This window comes from Anabrus simplex, chromosome 4 (assembly GCF_040414725.1).
Source record: "Anabrus simplex isolate iqAnaSimp1 chromosome 4, ASM4041472v1, whole genome shotgun sequence".
Lineage (NCBI taxonomy): Eukaryota > Metazoa > Arthropoda > Insecta > Orthoptera > Tettigoniidae > Anabrus > Anabrus simplex.
In genome coordinates, this window is record NC_090268.1 from 9,357,474 (window position 1) to 9,370,680 (window position 13,207).

At 43.5% G+C, this 13,207-nt stretch overlaps 1 protein-coding gene across 1 annotated transcript in view; it reads right to left on the bottom strand.

Moving 5' to 3' along the window:
- LOC136872117 (uncharacterized) overlaps positions 1 to 13,207 on the bottom strand; it is a 740,234-nt gene that overhangs the window by 279,504 nt on the left and 447,523 nt on the right. Inside the window, exon 7 of the mRNA XM_067145963.2 lies at positions 11,764 to 11,892. Within this exon, the coding sequence (XP_067002064.2) occupies positions 11,764 to 11,892 (129 nt within the window). The remainder of the gene's footprint in view (positions 1 to 11,763; positions 11,893 to 13,207) is intronic.

Below are 13,207 nucleotides of genomic sequence, written 5' to 3' on the forward strand. Positions count from 1 at the left end.
AAATTACTAATCAACACTTCCTAAACATGCTTCATCATGATGATCTAATTATGCCATAACACATTATAACTATCATAACACATCGTTTCAATCGTAGGATATGGATTTTCTGGCAATGAAATATCATCATGGTACCGCGAACATAAATGATCCAGGATTGCGTCAACTATCATCACCTTTCTCTTAAAAACAATCATTTTCTTCTTTTATCAACGTAGTATCATGTATTCTATCCCTCATTATACTCGTATAACATTACAACATCACTTTCATCTCACATATCATATCATATCATATCATATCATATCATATCATATCATATCATATCATATCATATCATATCATATCATATCATATCATATCATATCATATCATATCATATCATATCATATCATATCATATCATATCATATCATATCATATCATATCATATCATATCATATCATATCATATCATATCATATCATATCATATCATATCATATCATATCATATCATATCATATCATATCATATCACATCATATCATATCACATCATATCATATCACATCATATCATATCATATCATATCATATCATATCATATCATATCATATCATATCATATCATATCATATCATATCATATCATATCATATCATATCATATCATATCATATCATATCATATCATATCATATCATATCATATCATATCATATCATATCATATCATATCATATCATATCATATCTCTTCCATTTCTTTCCAATAATTCACTTCATTGATTCAATATCTTCGTATCTATTCTCAACATGTCTTCGGTTTATTCTCATATCCACATATATAATCCTACCCTGACTTCCTACGACAATAACTAGCCTTCATAATCCAAAATATCAATCAACACTTCACATTCTACCACTTTAGCACGTATAACCTTCCAATATTCTTTGGTATCATTGCAATGGCATTAATATATTATTCAGTTCACACTCCCTAACTAGGATTGGTTTTAACTTTAGGACGACTACCTATCTCCATGTAATTCGACACAAATGTAAAATTATTTCGCGAGAATCTAACATAATTGAATCATTTCGAGGATATTAACGATCTAACATGTACTCACAATCAATTAAGATGACTACTTTGGAATTTATAACACACTCATTTACCTTACTTTAATGAGAAATCTTTTTCTTTCGGCTCCGGGATTGGATTACGTCTGCATCGTGATCTGCGCGTTCTGTCGGTGGTCATCGAGATGCTCTCAGCGATGTGGTCCTTCGTCGCCGTCATCTCAGCTTGGCCTCATCCAGACAATCTCCTTAAAACTGCATGGCGGCCAGGTCTTGCGCAATAGGGATATGAAGTTAGTTGTGACATCACGTTGAATTCAAAGCCTTCTAACATAACAATTTCATTGATAACTTCTTTAGCTCGAATTTTATAATAATAACGTTGCAGATCTCCAATATGTCTACCGTTGTTTCAGCCTTATATGGATCGTATATTACTGTTTTTAAGGATCAATTAGATATTGCAGCTTTATAAAGAATTCCTTTTCTTCTTATTGAATCAAGGCCTAGTCTTTGCCGTGATGAACTCCAATACGTATTGCCTTTACAATACTCTTCTTACTTCGTAGATTATATTACTGCTATTATATCTGCATGCTTTTCAGTTAGTTTTAGCGTTATAATCTCTTTTTCTCTGATGATTTTCTTCAAAATTTTGAATTTATAATTGCGTGTCTTGCTTCCTCAAATCAATAGGCCTACGTCCGCTCTCAAAGATGGTTAGTTCATTTATAATTTTGCAATAGTACTGTGTTTAACAATTCTGAGACTTGTTTTTGTCTCAGCCACTGCCGTGTTGATCTTTACTATTCCAACATCGCGCTATATCAATCTCCTTGACCTGTATTATCGAGTTTATGCGTTTTATTTAAATTTCTTATCGGCAATTGCGACCATCTTAACTCCAGGACAGTGAAATGGCACACTTGGGCATACGTCAGAATTATTTACTGGTGCCTCAGGTGTAAAGGCGACACACCAGATTCAGCGAGCAGGCTAGCAATGGGGCTTGTACGAAGAGCTCCTGTTGCCAAACTAACCCCGCTGTGGTGGATACTGTTCAGTTTCGCAAGGAAGCTTTGCCCTGCTGATCCATATACCGTGCTGCCGTAGTCTAACCTGGATAAAATATGTGCCCTGTAAAAACGTAGGAGCACCCTGCGGTCAGCCCCCCAAATAGTACTGGTAAGGAACTTCAAAATATTCAACTTCGTAGTGCATTGCACTTCTAACTGTCGCACATGCGGCTCCCACGAGAATTTGCAATCGAAAAGGAGCGCAAGGAATAGGTAAGTGTCAACCACGGGAAGAGCGACATTTCCTAAATAAAGCTCAGGATGCGCGTTCGGCAAAGTGCATAACAGAGATCTTTGCGCTGGAAAACCGAAAGCCATATTCTAAAATCACTGTTCCACTCTCCTAATAGCTTGCTGTAACTGTCGCCGTGCGACTGCCATATTATGCGAGCAATAATGCAGAGCAAAATCGTCCACATATAGCGACGGTATTTTTGTTGTTCTTCTTCTTCTCATTTATTTATTTTCCACTAATTTTTGAATAGAGAAAGGGCATAGTCCCACATACACGAAAGTGCCTCCATCACCACTTAAAATTACAGTTTTCAGATATAAAATTACATTTTACATAGTGTGCTTATATACAGTTACCGTATTTACATAGACATATTTACATAATAGTCACAAGACCTGTTGAACATTCAAGTAATTCGACACACACACACACACACACACACACACACACACACACACACACACACACACACACACACAGTCTCTTTCTCTCTATCTATCTCTGTCTCTCTAGAATCCCCATATATACTTTTACCTAGGCCGACTCACTCATACTCACTCGGGATCCCATGAACTTTCATCCGTCCTCCCACTCATAGTGAACATTCTCACAGTAGAAGAATTATGTTATGTACATAAGGTATCATTATATATACATCCCTTTTACCTCTTTACAAAATTTCCCCGGAGGTAGTTCCTTTATCTGTGGTGGGAGTTCATTCCACAGCCAAGCAGAACGATTAAAGAAGCCACTGTTCTTGCAAATGGAAGGAAAAGGGACACACCTCTTTGAGCGGAACGATTGTTCAGCTGTAAGCGGTTGAAAGGGTTTATATGAATGTTACCTGAATGTAGAGAAGGTTTCATTATATATACATCCTTTTTACCTCAGGAAAGCAATATCTATTTGTTTACAGAGGGTTGTTATGGAGGGCAGTCACTTGGCTGTATTTAAATGACCATATTGAGTAATTAGTCGTTCTGTTCAGCGTTGAACTCCCTCTAGTTTCATCATGTTCTCCACTGTAGTAGGGTGCCAGAAAGGAAGCCCGTTCAACAGTATTGGCTGCACTAATGACAAATAGGCTGTATGAATAGCTTTCTTCCTGGCTCCCAGTAGAGATCTGCGGATGAATCCCAGGACTCTGTATGCTTTGCACCTTATTTCCTCAACATGCTTGTTCCATTTTAAATTGCTGCAAATGTGAATGGCAAGCAATTTTATTGAGGTTTTTACCACACAGTGAAATTTGGTGTTGTAACTGTAATCTTGCTCGAGTTAAGCGTACATATTTACATTTCTGTACATTTATAGACATTCTATTTATTTTGCACCACAGAACCACATTATCCAGATCTGACTGTAGCTTATTTACGTCGTCCTCATTGCGTATGGCTCTGTAAATGATGGTGACATCAGCGAACTGTGCCACAGAAGACGATACACAACCTCACAGATCGTGTACAGAAGCGGCCCTATCACACAACCTTGAATCACGCCCGAGGTGACTAAGGTTTGTTCTGACCTGGCCCCACTGCGTCCGACCTACCAGGAATGATCGAAACCATGCCAGCAGTTTGCCTTGAATGCCATACTTGTTAAGTTTTAACAACAGTCGTTGATGAGGTACCTGATCAAAGCCTTACTCCAGTCGAGAGTTACGCAGTCCACTTGGGATATATTAGACTGGTCCAGGGAATGTTGCCACTCATCAATTACTGTTGATAAAGTGTAGTACAGAATTTCCCAGGGAGGAATCCAAGTTGGTTGTTATGCAGCAGGTTTCTCTCGTTCAGAAAATCCAGCACATGTTTAACAATTAGGCGTTCCATGCATTTACATAAATCAGATGTAATAGAGACTGGGCGATAGTTGTCTACATTTTCCCTGTCACCATCTTTGAATACTGAAACGACATTTGCTTTCTTCCATTCTTCTGGCACAGTCCCACTATTCACTGAAATGTTAAATATTGCACAAAGAGAAGGTGCTAATGCTTCTGCACAGCGACGGAGAATTCTGGCCGGCACGTTCGCAGCATGAGGTCCAGTTCTCCGAACTCGTTAGCAGTGAAGTACAAGCTAGTTAGGGGCGGAAAGGGAGGGGTTGTCCTTGTGGTGAACATGTCTTCATCCTTGTCAGCAGTGGTGAAGTTTATTTTTAAATTTACTATTAAATGTGTCTGTATTTCTTGGGGTGAGGAAACTGATAGTCCGTTGTACTTGAAGACGGATGGAGCACTGTTGCCGCTTTTGTTTCTGATGAAAGCCCATAGCTCTTTACTATTGGAACTAAGGCTGTGGATATATGAACTGTAGGCGTCATGGATTAATGATTTGAGTTTGTTCCTAGCCAGTCTGTTATTAGAGGTAGGAAATTTCGACACAACTTGATCGACACATTCAAGAAACTTTTTTTCCAGTTTTCCCAGATCTCGTTGATATTTATATCGCCGGTGAAGGACGCGGGGGGAATAGGAAGATTTTTTTGATAGAAGAGAGGAAAGATCGTTCCAGTTCGTGCGGGAAAAATTACATATTGTTTTGAAGTGGAGTTTTGGAGGGGGGGGGGTTCTGTAGGTCAAAGTTGTAATTATAGCTTGGTGATCACCAAATCCAGGTATTACATCCAGGGACTGGACGGATGATGGAGAGTTAGTAAGGAACAGGTCTAGTGTGGAACGGGAATTTTGAGTAATACGAGTCACTTCGAACACTAACTGATGCAGGAAAATGTCGTAGAAGGTGCAGAAGCAAGAGGATTGTTTGGTACTGGGGCGGCGTTTCTAGACCAAGTAATTTCCAGATTGAAGTCACCGGCAATATAAATTGCGTCGTAATTATTCTGCACTTGTTGCACACGCTCCAGAGAGGAGAGCAATGCATCGTTCATTGTTTGCGAGGACTTCGGTGTACGATACACTGATCCGATGAGGAATTTATTATTACCGCACGTAATTTCCACCTACACGGCTTCAGCTGTTGTCTCCAACTCGGGACGTCTAGTTGGAATACACTCTGGTTCTGCAGCAATAAGAACTCCGTCTCCTGTGGTTAGGGTCCTGTCCTTACGGAACAGGACAAAAGAATCTGGTAGCACTTCTGAGTCATTAATTGTGTCTGAAAGCCATGCTTCACTGACACACACTCTAGTATAGTGATGGGAATATCGAATGTTTTAAACTATCGTTAGCCTACCGATTGTAAAGCCTGACTATAGAATGAAAACATTCGATAGTTTTCATTCGGTTAAAAATCGGTTGTAAAGTAGTAATAAATGTTTTGTACTGTGGTACTACTAGTAACTAGTAAAAAGTCATTTGCTAGTAACTAACGAAATGTGGATTTTTGTATTGTACTACCGATCTTTATAGCGTGTTTCTTTTGTTGGTAGTGATATGAGCGGAAATATAGAGACTCGTAGTAGAAATTTGTGCACATGTCTGTGACTTCTTGACGAAAAACTGTTACAGTTCACAAATAATTGGTTACGACGCCCACTGCTTTCACATACTGTACAATTCTGAGGTCCGGGGTTCAATTCAATGTCTCCATCACGACGCGGTCGCCCTACTGCCAGCAGCCCGAGACTTTCACTACCACACCAAGTGAGACACTTAATAGAACATTTCTCACTTACCAACAGTTTTTCCAGTAGACGAATATTCTTCAAATCATCGCAAGACTTATCCGAATGCACTGTTACACTTTTCGCGTAGGTCACCGCACGTTTTACCAACAAAGCTACAATATGCACGGAGAACACTTGTAACCATCGGCATGCACGCCGCCATCTTATCAGGATCAGCAGCAGCGACAATACCGTTTAAGGCAATCGCGAACAGAGTGACACTGAGAACCGATCCCTGTGGGACTCCATTTTCTTGAACGTGGTATTGAGAATATGCCCTCCAAACTCGGACACGGAATAGATGGATGGTCAAAAAATTTGCTATGAATATCGGCAAGTCACCTCGGAATCTCCATTGATGCAGAACTGAAAGGATACCATATCGCCATGTGTTGTCATAGGCCCTTTATAAGTCAAAGAAAACAGCCACCAAATTCTGTTTGCGGAGAAATGCATCCTGGATAGAACTCTCCAGGCATAAGAGGTGGTCAGTGGTCGAGCGAGTGGCTCGAAAACCACATTGGTACTCGGACAAAAGTCCTTGTTTCTCCAGACACAAGTCGGCGATTTACAATCCTATCAAATAGATTACACAGGCAGTTAGTAAGACAAATAGGTCTGTAACTTCCTGCATACTTAGGATTCTTGTCAGTCTTAAGGACGGGAATGACTATGCCCTTTCGCCACTGAGACGGAAACTCACCCTCTCTCCAGATTCGGTTGAACACACGAAGGATATATAATAGACTATCCTCACTAAGGTGTTTCAACATCTGGTTATGGATGTTGTCCGGTCCAGGAGACGTGTCCTTGCAAATCGCCAATGCGCTGCGAGTTCCCACTCCAAAAAGGGCACGTTGTAGTCCTCTGAAGCTTGAGTGGGAAAACTAAGGTGATGACGTTCTGCCTCCCGCGTCAGAGCGAGGAAATCACGATGGAAATTCCGGAGCCAGACACATCCTCGAAATGACTAGCTAGATGGTTATCAATCGAGAGTGGTTCAGTGACGATACTGCCTGCAATGGAAATTCCTGGCGCAGAAGATGATCCTTGTATACACGAAATACGTCGAAGTTTAGTCCACGCTTGAGATGACGGGAGTAAGTGACGTTATAGACGATACAAATCTCTCCCACGAAGCTTTCTTACTTTGGCGAATAAGAACTCGCGCCTTAGCGCGGAGTTTTTTAAATGTTACCAAGTTGGCCACAGTAAGCTGCCTACGATAGAGTTTGTGAGCGCGATGGCGTTCTTTGATAGCTGCTGCTATAGCTTCGTTTCACCAAGGAACGAGTTTTCGACGAGGAGGACCCGAGAAGGATGGAATGGACTCCTCAGCAGCAGCAAGAATAACTTGGGTGATGTAAGTTATTTCCTCGCCGACGGTCCGAATGATATCATCGTTAAAGACAGCTAGTGATGTGTACTTTGGACAATCCGCATGTTTAAGACTCCATCGTGGGGGAGCCTCGACGGATTTATGTTTCAACAAAGTAAGGATGATGGGAAAATGGTCACTGTCACAGAGATCATCGTGTGTATTCCACCAAACAGCGGAACCAACGTTCGGCTGCATAGACTAACGTCTATGGGAGAATATGTGCCGTAACGTACACTGAAATGAGTTGGTTCCCCTGTGTTCAAAACACATAAATCCAGCTCTGTTACTAATGTTCCCACCTCTCTTACCCTGGGGCAAGGCGTTTCAGAGAGCCATATCGAGTGATGGGCGTTAGAATCCTCCAGTAAGAGGAACGGAGGTTCAAGTTGGTCTATAAAATCAGTGACATCATTTATGATGAGAAGCTGGCCTGATGGAAAATAAACGTTACACACTGTTGCTAGGACAGGCAGTGGTACCCGCACCGCAACTGCTTCTAGTGGGTTCTAATAGGAACCTCTTCACTATAGGTATAAGAACAAACAAAAATCCCCACGCCGCCGGACGTCCGGTGAGCTTAATATCGTTTTGTCGAGTATAGTCTGAAATTTCTCAAGACGGTCTGATGATCAGTCCTGAAGTTTGCCTCCTGAATACGCACCGCGAATTCACTAATTATCTGGCGCAGCTCAGCAAGATGCCTGTCATAAATATTACAACTCCACTGTAACAGTGACATAGTGTGGACTAAACGCGAGAATGTTAGGTTATGCGCGACAAGATGCTCATAAACCTAAACACTATAAATATCAACATCTACATCCCTAGATGTAGATGACAGCTCGATGTCCATCCCGTCATCGACATACGGCGGGAATGACGCCCAGGACTTCGACGATTTCGTGGGCGGTAAGTTGCTCTACGAGGGGAGCACGCAGGTTCTGGAGTAGGCGTACCTGCTGGCGCAGTCTCATATCCTCCAGATGGAGGACATGGTTTCCCCTTCGCAGGATAAGTGCGGGAGCGCCCCGTAAGGGTGTTCCTATTCTCTGCCTTCTTTTCGGGTTTAGACGGGCCGGGAGATCATTTCCCAGCCTTGGTCGACGATGCCGCCTCCGGCAACTTGGTAACGGCTTTTGCCGACCTCTGACTAGGGAAAACTTGGCCTTCCCCCTGCTACGCCGGCTTAGGAGTCCCACCCAGCACAGAATTCTGTGTGGTCGAAGGTGGAGTGGTCCTCCCCTTCGAGCTTTTACTCTATGGGGCTTTGCTCGCAGGACCAACAGACGCCTTGGGCGCAACGATCGCAAAAGGTTTAGACAATATAAACGATGAACCTCGAAGGCTCTGTGTTATCTTCGAGTAGTCTAACGTCTTGGCGGGTGCATTCATGGCATTGGACTTACGGCGCGCTTCCCGGAAGGAAATAACATCGAGGATCTTGATCTCCTAGATCTTCTTCTCACCGAGATATAGTGGACTGTTCCGACCTCGGGGTGAATTAGTGCACTTGTAAGGAGTTGAGCACTCATCCGCGTAGTAGTTCCTCCGCCACATGTTCCACAGAAACTGATTCGAGTAACGAGTTACTTCTGTGCCTGAACGCATGGCATTGATAGCAGCGCATGGGAGGCGGGATGTACGGCCTCACATCGCAGCGATAGGTTGTTACCTTGACTTCATCTGATAAGAAGGAGACAATGAACGCACCTGTGGCAACGTCGTCTACGTTGACTTTGCGCGTATTGCGCCGGATGTGTGTCACGCCACGGTGCTTCATGTCTTCCATCGACTCATCGTCAGTATTCAGGATGTGATCACTGTGGAAGATAACTCCACCAACCAGATTCAAGGTCTTGTGCTCTTCCACTTTGACCGGAATATCGCACTTGAGCAACAGATCAGCTTGCATGGCAGTGCGCATCTTTATCAACAAACCACCGTTGCGCATTTTCTTCAGATCTTCCAGTTCACCCTAGATTCCTTCTATGTGCCTGCTAAAAAAAACACACTTTACAAGCTTGAAGTCACTCCCATCAGTTCTGGTAGCAACCAAAACCTAGGGAAGCTGGAACCCATTCCTTCACGCTGCGCTTGTTCCCAGTGGTTGAAACCCTCAAGGAATCACAAGTTAACGACTTCGGAGGGGGACCACCTTGGGCAGGTCGAAGACGTTGCAAAGCCATGCCCGAAATCATCCTCACCGAATGCCACCCACTCCGATCAGGGGTCTCTGTAGCGGAACCAGGCAGGCAAGGCAATACCAACCTGGTCGGGGTCCAATGTCGGACGATGCTAAATACGGGATGACTGAGGCAATGAGCACTAGGACTCCCTTCCTCCAATCGCCTCCAATAGCACGTACCACATAGCATGTACAGAACACTATATAGAGAGAAATAAAAAAAAAATAATAATACAACCTGTGACAATAAAGTTCGGTGAATAGTCCTGTACTATCAACATAGATGAACAATGCACGACAGTGACCTTACTGTCCTTGGAAATAGTCCCCTCCCATAACCAAGCACTGCTGAGATCGGCGATACATGTCCTGGAAACTTTGCAAGGAGGCTTCCTTTGGGATGGTGTTCAAAAGCCTCGTCAAGTTTCGTTGGATGTGAGGAATATCGTCAAATCTCTTTCCTTTCAAAGCGAGTTTGCGTCGTGGGAATAGGAAGAAATTTGGTGTCGCATCCGCCGTTTCAACAAAATCCGGTGAAGCCTCTAAACGTGCCTGCTTTTGATCATATGTCAAGTGATGTGGCACAAGACGAGAACACGTTTTCCTCTTCCCTATCTTATGGGTAACGATTTGTCGCACGGATTCACGGTTAATTTGCAGTTCATCCGCTAAAATGCGCACAGTTAATTGCCGATCGTTCGTGATTAATGTCCTCACCTTCTCAATGTTTTCGTCACTGACGGCGGTGGCAGGTCTTCCGCTACGCGGTTGTCAGAAACACTTTCCAGGTCTCCTTGAAAACGGACGAACCACTCGTACACACACTTCAAGGACAGTGATTGATCTTCATAAACACGTACCAGTATCGCATGCACTTCTTTCGGTGTCTTGCCAAGCTTAACACAAACCTGTACATTGATCTTTTGGTCAATAATGTTCCTGTTTGCAGTTCAGAACCAACTCACTAAACACGCACTGTGTCAAACAGGTCTAGCACGGCACACACACGATGCTTAATTGAACAACGTTGGGAGCAGGTGGTCAAAACGTGCTGCTACGCAGGTGCAGCGTTGCGTGTCGCCAGTGTTGCTGGATCGATCGCTCTGACTTCATTCACCGAACTTTATTGTCACAGGTTTTTTGTCCTTCATGCGTTCGGCTGCGCGGGGACCTGTGTTGTCAGGCGGATACTACTGCCAGCGTACATGACGCTCCTACCCGCCAATCGCTGTGTGGTCACTGCGCGGGCACACGCAAGAGACCCATCTCCGAGCAGCACGCACATTAAGAATTTTGAACCCTAAAAAAAAAAAAAAAAAAAAAAAAACTGGGCCATGGCCACATGACCCTTTTATTCAACTTCTACGACAGGCAGCGATTACTCGTGAATGTATTCAGCCGCTCTCATCCACAGCGGGTCCAACACATGATACCAAACCGAAATCCATGTGCGCGCCTAGGTACCCCCTTTAAGTCGCCTCTTACGACAGGTAGAGTGTACCGCGGGTGTACTCTACACGTGTGTCCCCCACTCACAGGGAGTCCAATTTAAAGAAAACTGCGGAGGATACATTACGTCATCCAGTACCAATCGCAAATGTACTTGCCATTGACGTGAACAGTACGACGCACAATGAAACAAGCAATTAGAACATTAAAATAAATATGACAAGGATGGAGGACTTATTTGTCAACTAATCGGTTGAAGCAGTAAGCAAACTGCCCAAATGACTACACGCGTCAACAGACATAGGAATTAATGAGGCGAAATGTACTTAAATTATCTTATGTAAACGTTCGATTATGCGAAAAGCAGGTAGTATTGAGAACTTCAAGCAAGAAATGGAAAGTTACTATGACATTATTTTAATGAAAATTCATTAAAGTCCTATGAACAAAAGATTTTTCGAGAATCCGTCCAGCATATAGCAATTCCTAAAGTTCCAATGTTTTCGCGCACAAGCAGCAATAACGATGCTTCATAGGGTTGCCTGGTGATCATTTTAGTATTCAGGGTTTTATGGAATGATGAACATTTCAAACATTATCAGCTTTGTTGAAGTAAACAGAAATTCTATGTTCATCAAGCTAGAAGAGTAAGGACCTCAGAATATGAAGAGGTTAAGTGTAGTCAAGAGATCCCTTGAGTGGATCCATGGTTTCTGAGAGTGCATGTTAATAGGAATGAAAGGTGCAGTGAGTTACCTGAATTCCAGAAGCAGTTTGGGACCTGAATAAGTTAGCTTCGTACGTCGGTTAGAACAGAGTGTGGTCAGCAGGGTACTGGACGGTGTTGAGCCCTGGTACACTGCGACATAATCCGTTGCACAGTGGCTGAACAGGTAAAACATCACAGAATTATTTATAGTTTGTGTGTTCCAGCTACTGTAGTAAGCTACAACATTAATACGTACTGTATAAGTAAAAGGAACCAAACATTGCTATTTACACATAGTATTCAATTTCTTTTCTCAGTTTACAGTATTACACTTTTTATTTTGCTAGGTACACTGAGTGGCCAAAAGTCATGGGAAGACACTAACGAGTTGCTCCTACGCGAGCCCTTAATGCGGCGAGACATCATCTCTACAAGGTGTTGGAATCGTTCTGGACCCACGCAGCTTCCCACAGTTGGTCTTGTGTAGTACACCAGCATCGACAGCATCCCATAAATGATCGATTGGATTAAAACCGGGGGATCTGGAGGGCCACTTCACTGGCCTGCTCCTCCAACCACCTGCGTGCCAGCACAGAGCGGTGACATGGCGCATTGAAACATGGCATCTCTATTAGGGTACCCTAGGGCCATAAAGGGATGCAGATGGTCTGAAATAATGTTCACATAACATGCACCAGTCAGCGCTCCCTGCAGCCGGACAATGGGGATTAACATCGACCATGAGGACGCTACTTAGACCAGAAGTGAGCCACCTCCCGCCTGGACACAACCTTGTTGACATGCGGGATCTATAGCTTCAGGGGGCATATGCCACACTCTCACGCGCCCATCAGCTCGATAAAACTGGACCCAGGATTCATCGGACCATACCACACGTCGCCACTGTTCCATGGTCCATTGTCGATGTTCGCGGGCCCGTGCACCTTGTTGAGGTGTCAGCAAAGGGACACGAGTTGGTCGTCGGCTGGTGAAGCCTATGCGGTGCAGTTGCCTCCTTACAGTCATGGTAGAAATGGGTTCCTGACTTCCAACATTCAACTGGGCGGTGATCTGACACACAGTAGCCCGTCGAGCGCCCAGTATGGTTCTGCGGAAGCGACGTGTTGTCCGTTCGTTAATCACCTGTCGTCTTCCCGTGCGGCGGTTTACGCGGGTGGTAACATTCTCTCTGCGCTATTGAAGATCCATCCTCGGCAAATTCGCGTGTAATGTCCGCAATGCTATGACCCATGTCGGTCAAATCGCGGCGTGTTGGCATCTTCACGACACTGGTGTCTGTGACAGACTGCTCAGGGGTCACACACGGAACATCCTCTTCCCGTGACTTTTGGCCTCTCAGTGTATACGCACGTACATTATACACCATGAAGAATACGTTACTAAGAAAAACAAGATGTAGTCATCGCAACGTCAAAAATAATAAATAACTTTCACAGTATCACTAATTAATGTCTTCCTCTCTGAAGAAAG